Consider the following 18423-nt stretch of genomic DNA (forward strand, 5'->3'; position numbering starts at 1 on the left):
GTGGCAACCCCAAGTTGCGTACTAAGGACTGATATCAGAGAATTAGATAAGTATGTGGGTTCACATTTATAATATATATAAATATGCAACCTACCTGTAACTTTCTCTTCTTCCTTGACAGGCTACCTGTCCAGTCACTAATACGCCTCATTCGGTTTTTCAGTGTATCTTTTTTAGAAGCGTCTTCCGTTAAGGGCCTTGATTTCCTGCATGGCAGAGTGTATGAGGAATACTGAGCTGGTGCTCTATGTTCGACTCTCGATGGAACATCAATATCTGAAGCAAAAGAAACCCTATTACTTAAGGTGTGACCAGAACTTATGTATTCATCTGAGAGTCGACCTTGAGCTAAACCGCCACCTATATCTGAGTTGTATAAATCACGAAGTGAAGAGAGTGAAGATGTCTGGTTGATGAGTACACCACTCTCATTTGGAATAAGAGCACCATGTACACTAGAGTCCAATGAAGTCCTGGTCAAGTAAGAGCCGTCCAAGTCATTAATGTCCCTACTGTTTCCCCAGGGGCAATCATACCATGAAGAGTCAGAACTTAGCGAACTTCCTTTGCTTGATCTTAGTCCAGAGTCACTTGCCGACATACCACGGCTTGCTGTAAATTCCATACCGGAATTTCTGCAAGAATCATTCTTCAGCATTTCCTTTGTCTCTAATGCAGGGGAGTACCTGAGCAACTGAACTGGTCCGTCAGATTCATCTGAAGGCATATTATTTCCTGAATTGTTGTGGAATTCAACTCTCAGACAACCGTCTAGCTTTCCAAGTGTTTTGATCAACACCTTTGGACTTTTTCTTTCTTCAGCTTGCAGTGCCAATGACATACTGTCATGAATGTCATAACAGCTTAAAATATGTCCATTACATCCTCTATAGTCATCCGGGGTGTCAATGCCAACATAATGATACCCATTATCTGGCATATATGTGTTATTATTTCCCTGGCAATAGTCTCCGCACAAACCAGATCTTTGTTTAAGGTGGCCGCAGCTTTTAGATGTCTTTAGCACAACGTCCCCATGTTTTGATGAATATGGAGGGTTGCTTTTGCACTGAGACAGACAATTTCTTGCAAGGGAACGAGACTTGTAGCTAGCGCTGCTGTTGGTTCGTGCCCACCTAGGAGAGGTCCAAGGTTTCTCCTCTTTACTGTGACCGCTATGGATTTTCAAAGAACAACTCTTTTGCTTGGCATCTGACAGAGAATTACTGCCTTGGCTTTGTGTTCCCTGAACACTGTAATGACTTTCTGAGTTCCCCATTCTCTGTAAAATAACAAAGTGTTGCAACACCAAAGTTACCAATCATACTGATGATAACACAGGAAACAGATGTACTTTCACCATAATATAACTTTAAACATAACATCTTAAGAAAATACATCTGCAATTGTACATTAGTTAGTGTAAAGGCCAACTCCAATCAAAACTGTTATATTACGTTCTCAGTGTTTGTTGTTATCTATCATATATATGAGATGTCCCCACTAGAAATCTCAGATGGAGTTGGATTCCTCTAGATTAATTCTCGCAACATATGAAGCTGTTAAACTGTTCAACACACCAGTATCCATCCAAAAGGGGAACTAGATGTTTTGGGTGAAGTTGGTCTTAAGCACCCTCTACCCCCGTGTGCCCAGTGCACATGAAAACATTAACCATGACCACAAAAGCACATTATGAAATGGCAGATGACAGAAGACTTTCCTGTGTAAAAAACTGTTGGGCATATTCATGTATAAAACCATGTAAAATTCCATAGAACATCCGCCAGAACTTTTACTTAATGCTGTAATGTAGAACTCAACAAGATGCTCCTGTTAAAAAGAACACTCCCAATGCAAATAAGAATGGGCGGAGACAGCAAGTTTTATCTGTGGTAATAAATAATAAATGTAAAGCTAAGCATACACCGCATATTTTATTATAAGATGTCTGATACCTGTCTGTTCTCCAAAAAGCAGCAAACTACCATGTGTTTACAATACTGCTTCTATGGGAACATTCTTTAATTGCATTTTACCATACTTCCACAAAAACGCAATAAAATAAAAGGTAGACTTCATGTGTAATCCTAGGTTGGCCATTCAGAACAGATCCCCACATGACCAAAGATCTGATATCACTGGTATATTCAGTTTTGAGGGAAAAGGATGTCTTAAAGACAACTTAATTAATGTTTAAATATTTTCAAAGCCAATACAAAGATTAGGAAAATCAACTTTTTATTCAAAACATGGTACAAAAGGAAAGGGGAAATTGTTTTCTTATGGACGAAACTGTTTTTCTAACAGTTTAGGAAAAGGGCTCTTTAACCACTTCAAGACCAGGTGTTTAGACCCCCTTTCTGGCCAGGCCATTTTTGAGTATTCAGCGCTGCGATACTTTGACTGACGTTTATTCCGTCATGCAACGCTGTACTGAAATGAATTTTATACCATTTTTGGGGGACAGATAGAGCTTTCTTTTGGTGGTATTTAATCACCACTACGGGTTTTATTTTTTATTATAATTAGGAAAAATTACTGAAATCCCCCAAAAGAAGCTGATGAAGCAGAGATCTGCTCCATCAGCTTCTTTCCAGCTTCTGAAGCTGGAGAGTGACACAAGAATGCGGAAGTGATGTATTATACCACACTTCCGCATTCTTTCAGAGGAGAGGGGACCGGAGGGAGCAGCCGGCCCGGAGGTAGTTAAAGTAAGAGTGGTGAAGTTGTAGAATGCTTTACCTGTTGGGATTGAAGTAATAATAAAATAAAACAATATTGATGTTTAAAAAAGGACTGGGTGATTTTTTTGTAGTTAACATTATCTAGAATTATAATTCGTAAAAGTTAATACAGCAATTTTTTAATCCAAGGAATTTTACAGATTTATTGTGGAGGGTCAGGAAGGAATTTTTCATCTTCCCATGGGGCAACATCGCTCTAGTGTGGTTTGTTGTTCCTTTCTCTGGACCAAAGCTAGGAGAGGGTAAACGGGATGGGGATCCGTCTTTTCTTGACCTATGTAACTTGGTATCATGTAAAATCTCTGCAACTTATGCCCAAGCTAGTCAAAAATGTGCTTGCTTTGTATCGCAGAAGATACAATGTCCATAAATGATACCACAGGATTCCACTTGGCCAAATCTAAAACTGTGAAAGTACTTTTCTGAAGATGGAATTTAATCTTAAATGATGATTCCACTCAATTGTTTAATGGAGGAGGATGAGGTGGATCTGGAGGGTTAACATGAATCACCTCCTTTCCTTTGTTACCACAATGCGCCATTGTAAAGGTCCTGCGAAAAACACTTCCAGTTTTAATCCTCCAACTTCTCTACTTGGGTGTTGTAAATTCCCCACAGGCTTGCAGGTAGAACAGCTGAAGGAGGACAAAAAAACACATGCAAAATTAGGCTGACCATGCAAGTGATGAGACCGAAACGAGCACTGCTTGCAACAATGAGTCCATGTAGAGGGGCAGTAACAAGCACTTCCAATGGCTGTGAGCAGTGGTTATTGCACCATCTGCATCCATCTGTCGTCCAAATCAGGAATATAGCTGTAGGTCCAGACAGACTTCAAGAAGCCTATCGTTCTAGGTTAGAAATCTGCCATCTAAGACCTGCCGTAGGGTTTGTGTAGGTGGATTTGACATGTGTTTAAAGTGCACTTTAAATGAATGTCTATTTACTTTTATGTAATAGTGTGAATGACCGATCCAAGGCTATATATATGACTTTCTTTCTTTGGACACAGCAGGTCCTATAGAGATCTCTTCAAACTGCAAGCACAGCAAGTTGACCACAGACCACTGCATTTTGTGTCTGTCCGCATGCCTTTAATAGCACTGCGTCGGAATACAAAACGCAGTGTACATAATCAAAGCCAGTCTACACAAACCCACATCTAAATGCAAGCATAAATGTGGTGGCTGCATTCGTTTTCTGTTTTACGGTTTCTTTTGGGTTTTGTTTTGTTTCACCTGGTGATCCTGTCAGTAACACACTTCCTGTTCTAGGGAGACAACTCTCACCCATCATATTGTATCTATGGAGAAGCAGCGTTGTCATCCTAGGTCAAAACTACAGAAAACCTACCCCACCCCTCCTCTTCTTCTTCACAACATGGTGAGGGGTTCTGTAGTTCCCAGAGAATCCTGAGAAAAATGGTTACTGATAAGAGTGCAGCACACACAGACAGCACAAGAGGTTTTCACAAGATTTAGTATGTAGATCAAACATTCAGCCTTCTTTCTTCTCTGACTTTACTTACTGCATGCTAGTTCTGGATTAGTCAGCCGTGGGGTATTAAAGCCTATGTTTAGCAATAACATCCTACATATTTTGCTTAGTACAGGCTCTCTTTAAAGAGACTCTGTCACCAACCTAAAAAATTCCAGGTAAAAGCACAAAATATCTCCTTGCATGTCATGGTCTCTCCTCTTCTGTTAGTGTCTAATTACTGTCTGTGCTGGCCAATCTCCTCTGCCCCTCCCTACACAAATATTTAGGGCCCGTTCACACCAGATGCAGTGCGTTCCGGCCTGATTCTGGCTGAAACTCACTGCCTCGCATTACAGCCAGCTCACTTTTTTGTGGGGCAGGAGGGGTTGTGGCGGGCCATTGAAGTGCTTGCAGCATTTTGATCGCACCAGACCGGACCGCAGGCATAATATGCCTTGCGATCGCATTGCGGCCGGAGGGCGTGGCTATGGTGCCATTCACTTCAATGGTCCACCACGCCCCCTCCTGCCCCACAAAAAAGTGAGCCGGCCGCAAATGCGAGGCAGTGCGTTCCAGCCAGAATCGGGCCGGAACGCACTGCATCTGGTGTGAACGGGCCCTTATATAGCTGCCAGGGAACGAGTGAAGGAGAATACTATAGAGTGTCATTTGAGTAACAGGCCTGAGTGTGCTGGGGCTGCTGACATCACATTTAGTGTGATGGCATCCAGCAGCAGTCTCAGGGCTTTTACAGGTAGATAACATTCCTAAAATATCTTGCAGTCTGGTGACTGGGTCTTTTTAAAGCAAACCTGTATTTTGCCCAGCAGAAAACATTCATCTTTGTGACGCTTCTCCCGGGAAAATACCCAGTACTTCTGGATATGGAGGAGTATGTGGCTAACTCCCCCTTCCTATCATGTGACAGCACTGATGTTTTGTGATTCGTCCAGCGCTGTCACATGGAGGTAGGGCGATAGTAAGCTCTGTCTAGAGTAACTTTGAGCTTATACAGGTATTCCTTTCTATGTCCCTGGACCACTGAATGGAGGAGCAGCAGGAAATTAATGGAAGGTAAGTACGTACTGCTGGAGGGAGGCATTAAAGTGAATATGTTCCTTTGCCCTGCACAGGTAAAGCACATGCTTGTCTGAAAGTAAACCTGCCATGATAAAAAAATATGGATACTGCCATTTCTAGCCCCCCTCTGAAAATGCAAGCTGACCTCTTGGCTTCCATACATTCGGAATCAGTTTTCCTATAAAAATTGCAGGCATAGATGAACACAGGTTAGTAATATTAACAACCCTAATTAACCAATAAAACAGCTCTGCAGAGTTCTCATTTATCTTTTTTCTCCGTAAAAAAATGTTTTAAAAAACACTCTACTCCAACAACCGTATACAATAAACCTGAGCAAAGAGGAATTATGGTGAACAAAGTGCACCAACTCGTAACAACCAAATTAAACATCTAGCTGATTAGACTACAAAAAAAACAGAAATCTGGTTTCTGTGGCTTTTGAAATTTGCATATCCTGATTGCTCTTGGCACCGCCTTACTCAGTAAGCCATAAATAGGCTATATATAAATGTAGGTGTCTGTTAATCAGACCATATAATCAGTCTGCAATTCATATGGAAATTGTTGGACTTAGGTAGAAAATGTATATTCATAAAGGGAAAATGTGATACAATGTGGTAAAAATGTATTTGCACCCCTTTCAAGTATTCTTTAATTTTGTAGCTCTTTGATATTTATTTGGATCAGATATGATAATCCGTCATTTCTATTGGAGTATGGATGGAGATAAATATAGGTAAAACTTTATCTAATTAGTTTGATGTAGAAGATATTGACATGTGCAGTCATAGGAGTCATAAAGTAATGCACAAAAATGCACATGGTGTAAACGAACCTTTAAAGTAACACTAAATTCAGGAGTTGAACTTTAAATTGCATTCAAGTACCCTAACTATTAACAAAAATGTATCTTATTTGTGTATTACTCAGCTGTAGATCCTCAAATCATCTCTGAATTGGTGCTGACACTGTCCTTCCTTCTGGATGGTGGCTACTTTTGTTCCCCATGGTCCCTGTGTGTTGTAAAGTAGCCACCGCTCCAAGCTCACTCCTGTGATGGACTACAATCTCATGTTTAGTTTACTAATTTGTATTGAGATTATAGTCCATCACGGTAGTGAGTTGGAGCAGTGGCTTCTTTACAACACACACAGGGACCATGGGGAACAAAAGTAGTCACCCTCCAGAAGGAAGGACAGTGTCAGCACCAATTCAGAGATGATTTGAGGATCTACAGCTGAGTGATACACAAATAAGACACATTTTGTTAATAGTTAAGGTACCTGAATATAGTTTTAAGATTTAACTCCAGAGTTTAAAGTCACTTTAAATACAGTATATATGTATTATGTGAAGTAAATGGCTTTGTACATGGTTTCTCTAACAAATTAGTTTTTATGTCAGTTTGATTATATCTTTAATACAATTTACAAGACACAGATCGTCTACTTTTGTACTTCTGCAATTGTTGCTAAGGGCAAAAGCATATCTGTTATTTCCATCTCATGTATATAGCTTCCGCTGTGTCCCTGGTTCACTTATCACAGAAATGATTCACTGGAAAGGATTAGCAAGCCTTCTCTCATAAATGCTGCTGGCAGATGTTTTTAATTACACAAACCTTTCAGACAAATTAGCTGTCTCTATATCAATGTTCACATTCAGCACAATACAATTAATCTTGTCCTGTTGAAAGATCTGGAAAGTCACCATGACAAAACAAAGGTGTCTGTAAGGCGATATGTTCACTATATATAGCACTGTATTACTACATGTGTACAAAAAAAGGCTGGACAAAAAAGGAATTAAAAAATATGTTGTGGAAAAAAATTGCATCTAGATCTAGCAGGTCACCTTTCCACCAGCTTTTTGCTTTGTATTGTGGTTTGCATCAGATAACTGGCAACCACCTAAAGTAGGGTATACACTGAATTCATTTTTAAACAAACTGAACTATTTCGGAATGTTCGTTCGACTTTCTAATAGGTGATGGAGTCAAATTGATGATCGATTTTGAACGCGGTGACAAAACTATTTGAAGGAGCACGTTGGAAAACAGTGAATGTGGTGTTCATTCAGGAACCTCCACTCATTCCAAAATTCAACGTCAAATCAAAACAAAAATCAAACAAAATTTCAAATGACATTTGTCAAGTGTCTGATGGCATCAAACGTTCTGACAAGATTTTTTTCCTATGAACGTTCGTTTCGAAAATCTACCAGTGTATATCATACTTTACAGTCCGACCAGTATACATTACCAAAGCGAGGGGTCTGTAATAGCGCACTAGTAGAAGTGACACCAGCAAACTGAAGTCTTGGATGTAGGCAGCGAGCCCATGGTAAATTTCCTATAGTCTCTCTTCTGTATGTTATGCCCCAGTTGTCCAGCCCTTACTTCCATGGTGTTTGCATGTGGCTGAGTTAGCAAGCAGCAAAATCCTTTTTTTTTTCTATTTTATCTGTCATTGCCTCACGATGATGTGGGTGCCTTAATTTTTTTTTCTTTTTGACCACCAATTGGGATAATACAGGTTTATTTAGTTATCACCCCAGCAAAAGCTATATTTCACCATTCTACCCCAATCTTATGTTGGTAATATAAAAATCCCTGCTTGTGATGTTGGAGAACTCTTCCTAAACTTACCCAGAGCAAGTTCCTAGCTATCTGTCACACACAGAAATCCTAATGATGTCAGTGCTAAGACGTTTGGCACTGCCGTCAATCTGATTTAAGCCTGCTATGGAAATTTCAATGTGATTGCCAATTCAAAAAGTAGAAAATGTGTACAACACTGGCTTCAAGAAGTACAACCTCAGTTGATCCTGTGTAAAGATACATCAGTGCTGGCAGAAGATCATCACAAAGAAATCACATTAATGTAAACTATGAGGACTTTCTGATTTATCACAGTTGAAATGTTTGCTGGACTGCATTACCATGTGATTGCTTCCACCTGTTGGGTGGATTTGCTTTTCAATATACTTATTACATGAAACCACATGTAGGTGCATTATACAAAGTTTAAAATGACACGTAACTCAGAAGTTAAATCTTAAATATGCATTCAAGTACCCTAACTATTTACAAAAATGCAGCTTACGTGTGTATTACTTGGCTGTAGATCCTCAAATCATCCCTGACTTTGTGTTGACACTGTCCTTCCTCCTGGAGGGTGGCTACATTTTTTCCCCATGGTCCCTGTGTGTGTTGTAAATTAGCCACCGCTCCAAGCTCACTCTCGTGATGGACTAAAATATCACATTTGCAGGTGTATTCACTGAAGGGTGAAAGGTTTGGAGAATGCAAGAGAAGTGAACAATCTAGGCCTAGCTGATTTGGAAAAATTCTCCAGTTCAGCTCACTTTCCAGTTCATCTATGCTGTCCTAGATTGTTCACTTCTCCTGCCTTCTCCAAACTCTTCACCCTTTCGTTAATAGCTCTATTAGTTTACTAACTTGTATTGAGATTGCCATCTATCACAGGAGTGAACTTGGAGCGGTAGCTACTTTACAACACACACAGGGACCATGGGGAATAAAAGTAGCCACCCTCCAGAAGGAAGGACAGTGTCAGCACCAATTCAGAAATGATTTGAGGATCTACAGCCGAGTGATACACAAATAAGATACATTTTCGTTAATAGTTAGGGTACTTGAATGCATTTTTAAGGTTTAACTCCTGTCATTTCAGTGACATGTGTCATTTCAAAATATTTGCGCACTAAATTAAAATGATTATGCACTAATTGTTATCCTTCATCACTTCTTCAATGTCTCAATCAGATTAACTTTTTATTCATTCTTAGCATTAAAATATTTGCAAAAACTGTCACTAAATCCAGATGAATCAAATCTGTCTTTGATGTCCTTCTCTTTGCAATAGCCCCAGAAAATATATAATTTGTGCTCACTTTAAGTATCTGATCAGGTTCAGGGAGAGGTTCTATTCTTATAAAATTTCCCTAAAGCTGAAGGGAAAGTTGAAGAGGAACACAATCCATTATAAACATTATTCCTTAAGTTAATCAACCACAAGATGCTTTTTCTTTGCAAAATCAAAGGCAACAATTCCAATGAAGGACTTCCTTGTTCCTAGGGATCTTCAGATACCAAGTATCGTACTCGGTACACATACAGATACTTTTCCAGCTCCAAGACTAGACTAGAGAAAACTCAAAAGTTAGGAGGCAGCTGTAATTTTTTAGGAGAATATGGAGCTCCTGGGATTTGTGCATCCCTGTTTTAATATATGATTTTTTTTTTTATAAATATATATTAGAAATGCACCAATACTATTTCTTCAAGTACGAGCACTGATACATTTTTGTTTAGTGTCATGTGACAGTTTTTCTAAAACAATATCGACTAATGATTACAGGACAATAGTGGAGTGCCAGAGCCAGGTCCCAGCTGCAGCTGGTGCAACCCTTGTAGTTCTCATGAAAATGCCAAGTATAGGCACTGGTATCTGAACTGGTATCTGAACATCCCTACTAGTTTTACATATGGTACAAAAACAGGCACATATTTTTTTACATTTTCTTTTGGTGCTGCACAAATCAGCTAATAAAATAGAAACCAAAATATTTTATTGCATCAATTAGTTTGGTTTAACAACATGTACCTTGAAACTTATAGCAACATATGAGGATTATATTTTTTTTAAATGTAAACTAGGAACATATATTGGAGGACATTTTTGAGGCTAGTACATACTGAAAACAAGACAATTTCGGCATTAATTCAAAGAAATTTCTGACAAACTGAAAGGTAAAATTACACTACCTGACATATGTTTCAATTATTTTAAATTTTGTTCAATATTTTAAATAAAATAAAAAATAATAAATTTCAAAAAATATTCAAAATTAATATTCCTTATAAAAATGGTTAAATATTCATTTTGAATTATTTAAGGATGCCAAATCAATGAAGGTGCACCATTACGCTTGACAAAAATATACAACCATGTTACAAAATCAAAACAGAGGAATTGGCTAGTTTTCGGCCTGTGTTTAATTTATAAATGTCCCTACTTTGGTTTTTAGGATGACATACCTTTGCATTAGTTAAACTTGGAATATTTCATAGTTCGTAGCAGTTTCATCTTGTTTGTTGTTCATTAATTAAATAGCCTAAAAAAGAAAAGAATAAACAGACATTAAAGCCAATGCTAAGTTACTTAGAATGAGAAAAATAGCCTTTGTACACTTAACTTATCATTGTGTATGTGAGATGTTGTTATATTTGTTTTATATTTCTGTTTCAATAAAGTTTTGTTGAGTTTTATTTAAGATTCACAAAGGTTGAATAAAGTGGTAACATGAAAACAAAGTGTTGAAGGTGCTTTGCATAACTGCAGTTTCAACCGCTTTGACCAGTCTTTCAGCAATACCAAATCATATTACATGTTACAAAAACACCTCTAGGAATATCAACCCTATTGTACATCTTTGCCCACTAAACCTTTAGTTCTGTAAGATACTTCTCTAAAGCAGCTGCACTCCACGGGTCTTGGTAGATTAACAAAATTTCATAGTGGACACATATACACTGTCAAACATTTCCTTATGTGAAGAAACATTCAGTTATATCACTTACAAACAAATTAAATACGGTAGTACAAGACCTTCTACAGAGCCTTGTGGTGCACCAAAAGTGACTGGTCTTTGTTTCGAATGAACCCCATTTACAACCAAAACCACTGAACTGTGCAAAGTAAATTATTATGATTCCTGCAAGATGTAGATAAGTAACAATGTAGTCATCAAGAACTCCTGTGTGTGCTAAGGCTAAGAAGTGAGAATGGAGAAGGAGGTCCAGTGAGGGGATAATAGGGGAGAGTCCCATGGTGTTACCTACCTAATCTGCAAAGTTTTCAGCCAATAGATATTGTGCCCATGGCTCCCACTGCTTATGGAAATATCAATTTTATCAATTAGCATGGCCAATATTTTTTTTTTATATCCAGGTAATTTGAAACTTACCCATCCAAAATTAATGGTGGGACATTTTCATGATCTGGTTATGGGGATTTCACTGGCCAGGATGATATAAAATAATAATTTCCAGATGTGTATGGGCATATTAGGAATGAGAAGGTCGAGTAAGACTGCAAAAGCTAATATGGTTACGTTAATATGAGTTATGGAATAAAGCTATATATTTTGATATAAAATTGGTGTGCTTTTCCACAGCCATGAAAAGTAAAGGCAAGATGTGTGGAGATTGTATTTGGCTGTGTGGGTAGTTACCATATAACACTTTATAGGTAGCCTCAATGAGTGCAGTGTTTATCGAACCCGAGGAAGCCCAACCAGCCAACTTGTGCCACACTGCTAGTTAGGTGTTTTCTAGTTAAAAATAATTAAACATATTCTACAGTCAGTGGGAATGAAGATCCCCTCTCCCAGATTCCAGCTTAAAATCTCCAAATGTAACTATGCAGAATGCAGTGTGTGTATATAAAAATGATACAACAGTTATAATGTTAAAGCAGACCTTAACACACAAAATGCAAATTCTACCAATGTATCCCTCTATGTATGATTATTAATAATAACATAGACATGTCAGGTGTAAAATGCTGTGATTTTGAAATACTTACACTTGCAGAGCATTCACTTCCTGCTTTGAAAGGGCAAAATGACTTCAGTTTGGCAAAGCAATGCACACTGGGATTTCCTTGTCATCAGCAGAGCATTGCTGGGAAATCTCATCTGTAATCTCAGGGGATCTCAGGGAAAGGCATTTTCCTCCCCTGAGATGATGTGCATGGCCACATGTCCTAGTCACATGTGCCAGAAATCCAGGAAGAAAAAGGAGATCTAGTAATCTGCCCTTAATAAACATGGCCACTGTCAGAAGACTGGGAAAGAAAAGAGAAATACGGTATGGAAAGAATACAAAGCCTGCAATTATCTAGAAGTGTGTGTGTGTGTGTGTGTGTGTGTGTGTGTGTAGATTGTCATTACTAAACATTTCTAAAGGTGTGTTTGTTGTTATTTTGAAGATATGGGTAAAGGTCCGCTTTAAGTATAACATTTGCATCCCTGGATCTGTGGCAACTAATGAAGAACTCCAATCTAAATGATAATATTTATATAAACTGCAATGAGGCTGATGAATAGCAACAATTTCTCGCATTCAAAAGGGTTTACCATAAATGTAAAAGAGTGCACACCAGAGCTGCTGATGACTCCTTTGTCATATGCAACATCTTATGAAGGATCATTTCATAACCACTAATGACTTTCTCTAGAGAACCCTGCACATTCCCAGAATACACAAGAAATGAAACATCATGAAATTAAAATATTTTGTCTTAGCAGCTGATATCTTCCAGAGAAGAGGAGTGGATTTTAGGGAGATACGTCCTCTAAATTATGTGCAAAATTAACTCAATTTTATATACTGCACATATCCTATGGGGTCTATTCACGAAGTAGCCGAAGGATCTAGCCGTAGCTTCGGCTAGCTTCGGCCCCAGGACCCCTTCGTTTAGTAGAATCAAAGGGCTGCTGTACGGGCTATTCACTATAGCCCGTAACTTCTGACACAGAGCCGTGTCAGAATAGAAAAAAACATTCAAAAATTTTGCCCACAGGAATGCATTGCTAGATTCCTATTGGCTATTTCAATTTGCAATAGCCAATAGTAAGCTAGCATTGCACCCGCCCTCTGCTGCAGTTCTCCATCAGGTCCATCAATAGAGGGATTTGCAATAGCCAATAGGAATCTAGCAATGCATTCCTATGGGCAAAATGTTTTTATTTTTTTTTCTATTCTGACACAGCTCCGTGTCAGAATAAAGAAAAAAAAGAAAAAGCAGTGTTTCCTGGGCGGCCGGTAGCGGGAGACTCCCAGAGCGCCCGGGAGAGGTTTTTTTCTTCTTTTTTTTGACTGCAGCAGAACCGTCGGCCAATAGAAAACTGTTGGGCGGAGCTAGCTGTCATTGCTAGCTCTGCACAATCGTTTTCTATTTATTTATTTTTACTTTTTTATTGTGTACTAAGAGCATAGAGGTTAGATATTATGAGGGGAATTTATCAAAACTGGAGCAGACAAGTGATTACTCACAGGTTCTTAGATCGCAGGAGTAGAGGGGCAGAGAAGCTGCAGAGACCGTACAAAAATCTACCAGTGTATACCGTGTGTATACTGACAAAATCTGCAATAACTAGAGAATACATATCAAAGAATGTGCTAATACAGGTTAAAACATGCACTTTATTGTGATTAGTTATCACAAAGAAACAGATGAAAACTGCATGCAAGAAAACACACTGAGGGGAATTCATCAAAGCTGGAGCAGACAAAATCTGGAGCAGCAGTGCATGGCAACCAAGCAGCTTCTATCTTTGATTTTCAAATCTTAACTGAATAAACTGAAGAGAAAAGCTGATTGGTTGCCCTGGGATACTGCTCCAGACTTTGTCTGCTCCAGCTTTGATAAATTCCCCTCTATGGGTACTTTCACTTCCTTAAACCCAAAGGTCTCTATATTAGGTATGCTTGCCAATACACTGCCAGATAAATATAACAAAAACTTTATCCTAGAAGTCTTATTCATAGCCCATAGTCTGACTAAAAATCAGCTACTGTAACTATACTTTCCTCTTATAGTTACATAGTATTTGAGGTTGAATAAAGACACAGATCCATCAAGATCAACCTTTGTGTGTCTGTTTGTGTAGTGCATGCATGTGTGTTTATGTGTCCCTGTGTGGTCTTAGGTTTAAGAGTACCTGTACCCCTGCATGTTATGGTCTATGTGGAAGGTATCTAATTGATTTTTGAATGATTCGATACTCTCTGCTGATACCACTGCTCATGGCAGAGAGTTCCAAAATCTAACCACTCTGACAGAAAAGAATCCCCTACGCCCTTTGTGGTTAAATGTTTTCTCCACCAATTTTAGGTGGTGGCCTCTAGTTTTTGTTAGGGAGTTTACAGTAAAAAGTTTATTGCTGATGTTGCCATCACCACTAAATATTTTGTACATTAAAATCATGTCCCCTCTTAATCTTCTCACCTCTAGCGTAAACAGGTCTAAATTTAGCAACCTTGACTCATAGCTAAGGTCCTCCATCCCCTTAATTAGTTTAGTTGCTCTTCTCTGGACTCTCTCCAGTAGTTTATTTCTACAAAAATATTTTTACCTTACCCACAACTAGGGTTGCACCGATACTTTTCGAGTACCAATGCCGATACTCGTAAGTACTTGGGCAAGTACCAGTACTTCTACTCACAAAACTGGTATCTGTGCATCCCTTTATTTATATTTATAAAAACAAAATCATACAATAAAACAGAGATGTACAAATCCCAGGAGCTCCGTGTGCTCCTTACAAATGACAACTGCCTCCTAACTTTTGAATTTTTCTCTAGTCTAGTCTTGGAGCTCGAAAAGTATCTGTACTTGTACTTGTACCGAGTACTGTACTTGGTATCGGTACATCCCTACCCACAACCCACCCCGCCACTGATAAATAACATGTACATCATTCTGGTACAAGCAGAAATCATTCTGTGTCTTTTTCTTTTAATTAGAACTGATAAAAACTAAAATAAAAATGATGCTTTTAGAGTGTATGTAAAGTCAAAGTTTTTTTTTTCTCTTAGAGTAGTAGCAGTTTTTTTCATTTTGCTGCCTGTGTCCCACTGGGGAGATTTACTTTTCAAGTCGCAACAGGAAATGAGAGAAAATCTTTCCAAAGTGAAAGGAATTCTTAGAAAGCTGTCACAGGAACAGTTTTCTATCAGCTCAGCTTTATAAACAGGAAGTAATTATGTTTGACTGATGTACAAATGACATGTGATCTTGGCTGTATATGCCAAAACATATTTTTTTAATATGGCAAGTACAAGGAACTTTATTTTATCTTACTTTGGTAATGCTGACATTTTCACTACTGAATGACTAGTAGCATACATTTTAATACATTTTAATAGTAGGCTCACATCTTAATTATATGGGTAGCTAACAAGGTATTTATAAGATCCATTTTGTAAGTATTTATTTGACTCTACAGAGTTCCTACCTCACCACCAAACACAGAGAATTATAGGAAGAAATTGTTATCGCTAATCTAGAAGCTTTCAGGGCTGCCCAGGTCATAAAGGAAATGTGCATCCGGTCTACATTATAATAAATCAAGGAAGTCATGGGAATGCTGGAACTGATACAGTCTACATGTAAGATAAATATACTTAAGGAGTGCTACACAGCAGCAATATTTTATAGCTTGAAGAGTAACTCTGCTTGTGCAGAGAAAAAGCCCTTCTCCTTCAGGTGATTAAAGTACATTGCAAGGATTTTAACAAACTTTTTGCAGATTCTGACCTGTTTCTGTTTTGGTGAAATAGCTGCATGTTCCAGCATCCCTTTTACAAACCTATTCCTGAATAAGGGGGTCAGGGTTCATTATAATCAGGTGGACTTTCTGTGCTGTAATGAGGAAAGCTGATGTATCAACATTCCTTTAGTAGTAATTAACCTTTAAGCTTGATTCCACCATCACCAGACCAGAACCAGACTATAAAGTTTTTTAAAAGCACCAGAAACATATCCCCATGTATTCCTATGGTATTTTAGGGCTGAAGTTCCCACAAGTGCTTTCAAAAAAAGTACTGCAGGCACAATTTGTTTCTGGTCTGGAACGCGACAAAATGCATATAAACGCGCATGAACACGCGCAAGTAAAAAATAAAACTACTGGTCACCTTTGATAACCTAATCAACACTGGGCACTTCCTTTATCGAAAAGGGGTGTTTTCACCTGCACATTGGTGACGTTGGCTGTGTCCTCTGTGCCCTGAAAACATGGTGGACAAACATGTGGACACAGATAGGTTTGTCACCTACGCACAAGAATGTCCTGAGCTTTATGACCCAAAACAGCCAGGATTATCACAAACAGTGCCAAGACAATGCCTGCATTCCATGGCTCCATGTTTGCACAACTCTTGTGTTCCTGCGAACGTCACAAACACGTGAAAAGCTGAGAAGGAGCAGGAAATGAACTCAGAGACATAATCTGCATACTAAAAAATACAAAAAGCACTTGAACGGGTCAAAAACGCATGCAACTGCATTTGCAAAAAAGCATCTAGATCTGGTCTGGTGAAGGCGCAAACAAGCCCTTAGGGCTTATTCATATCATGTCCAGACCAGAACAGTTTGCTCCCGGACCAAAAAAGCATCCCGATGTATCCCTATGGTATTTCTGGGCTCTGTTCACACCAGCGCAGTCCGTTCTGGTCCAGACAAAAAAAAAAATACTGCTCGTCTAATTTTCTCTTGTCCGGACCACACTGTAACACATGTAAAAGCATAAAAATGCATGCAAATGCACTGCACCTAACCTGCACCAGAACACGGCAAAATCGCAGCAAAAACTAGGCAAAAATGCACTTCACTGCATTTGCAGATGTGCTCCAGATCTGGTTCAGACACGGTGTGAACATAGCCTGGGGAGTATCTCACCAAAAAATAAAAGGGGATTCCGAAAATGTTACTTGTATCTTAGTGCAGACTTCTGAGAAAATCAGTCAGCCAATCACAAAAGCAGGAATGACATTTCTGGGGGCGTTCTGTACATCAAGTGTGTACAGAATGCTTTCAGATCGCCATATTGCAATGAATTTTTTGACAGCTTTAGAAAACTACAGAAGTTGCAGTTTTAAATGGACGGGTAATTTTTTATAACATTAAAATATAAAATGGCTTGTGCAGCAATTACATATGGTCTATTATTCTTTTTTCATTGGTATTTTTTAAAGTGGAGTTACCTTTCAAAGAGGCTGTCTTGATGAAAACTCACTCAAAGCACAGAATGCTACACTCTGAGTGCTCCAAAACTCTTATATTTCACAAGGCTTACTCATGTCACTTCAATTATATGACATAATTAATACAACTAAGCATGTATTACCACAGAGAAATATCTTATATGTTGATTGGAAAACTGCTGCTTAGTAAAAATATAACATTTCAAATGAAGGAATAAAATCTTTCTATTTCTATAGTGGAAAAATAGAGACAGATTTCAAGAATATACAAAAGGTTCCTATATTTGCATGCTCCAAAAATAGGTACAAACAGATCTTTATCCAGCAGTAAACAATCTTTTCATTTCAAGAACAGACTGATCAGTGGAAACAAAAAGAACATAACACTTTCAATTGTTGATGAAAAAAAACAAACAGTACAAAGCAGGTGAAAGGTACATTACACCAGGCAGAGTGTGTTTTCGTCAATGTGGTTTTAATCTTTCTTTGTAATAACTAATCACAATAAAGTGCATGTTTTAACCTATATTAGCACATTGTTTGATATGTATTCTCTCACTATTGCAGATTTTGTCTGTGTAGACACTGGTAGATTTTTGTGCAAAAATTCAAATGAAAATCTCATTAGAACATTCGATAATGCCATTTGTAATGGACCTGCCTGACGGCTACACTGGTCCCTTCAGCTTCTCTCCCCCTCTACTCCTGTGGCCTAAGAACCCATGAGTAATCACGTCCAATACGTGTATTAGATATGAGGATGACGAGTGACATTCCATCACCGGAGCACAGGGAAAGAGAGGCTGTAGGACTGTTCTAGTAGCCAGGCAGGCCAGAGATTCGGGTCAGTATTTCTTTGTTATTTTAGACCGTAGACAAAAAAGAGCACTTAAGCCTGGGAGTGTGGGGGTAGCCCCACTGCAAGGGTTAAGTTTTCTTCTGCCCAGAGTTTTTTTTTTATCTCAGTATAAATTGCTCATATTTGTGAAGTTCACTTTACCCACTACACACTAATCATAACACTTGATCCTTAAGGGGCCCAGTCACATCAGCTACATGGCACAGCAGTCCAGCACATCGCAATGTTTAATTCTTTTTTGGGGAACTTTATTGAAATATCACAAGTGACATTTCATTAAGTTCTATGGACACAGCATGTTGTGAGGCGGTTGTACAACGTCGCATCTCGCTGAGCTGAAAAAAAGTACTGCATGCAGTAAATTTTTTCAGTGCACACCACTGCAATGCCTGTGCATTGTGGTGGTGTGCACTGAGCCCATCTGTGACAAGGGCTGAGCTGGAAAAAAACAGCCAGTG

At 38.6% G+C, this 18423-nt stretch overlaps 1 protein-coding gene across 1 annotated transcript in view; it reads right to left on the reverse strand.

Annotated features, from left to right (window-relative positions):
- The window catches only part of TIAM2 (T-cell lymphoma invasion and metastasis 2), a 166306-nt gene that overhangs the window by 137972 nt on the left and 9911 nt on the right, over window positions 1-18423 (reverse strand). Inside the window, exons 2-4 of the mRNA XM_018561444.1 lie at window positions 10372-10448; window positions 3260-3382; window positions 95-1282 (exon numbers count right to left, since the gene is read on the reverse strand). Coding sequence (XP_018416946.1) covers window positions 95-1282; window positions 3260-3289 — 1218 coding nt within the window. The 5' untranslated portion in view covers window positions 3290-3382; window positions 10372-10448. The remainder of the gene's footprint in view (window positions 1-94; window positions 1283-3259; window positions 3383-10371; window positions 10449-18423) is intronic.

The sequence above is a fragment of the Nanorana parkeri genome, unplaced genomic scaffold (genome assembly GCF_000935625.1).
Source record: "Nanorana parkeri isolate BGI_ZX_2015 unplaced genomic scaffold, ASM93562v1 scaffold524, whole genome shotgun sequence".
Lineage (NCBI taxonomy): Eukaryota > Metazoa > Chordata > Amphibia > Anura > Dicroglossidae > Nanorana > Nanorana parkeri.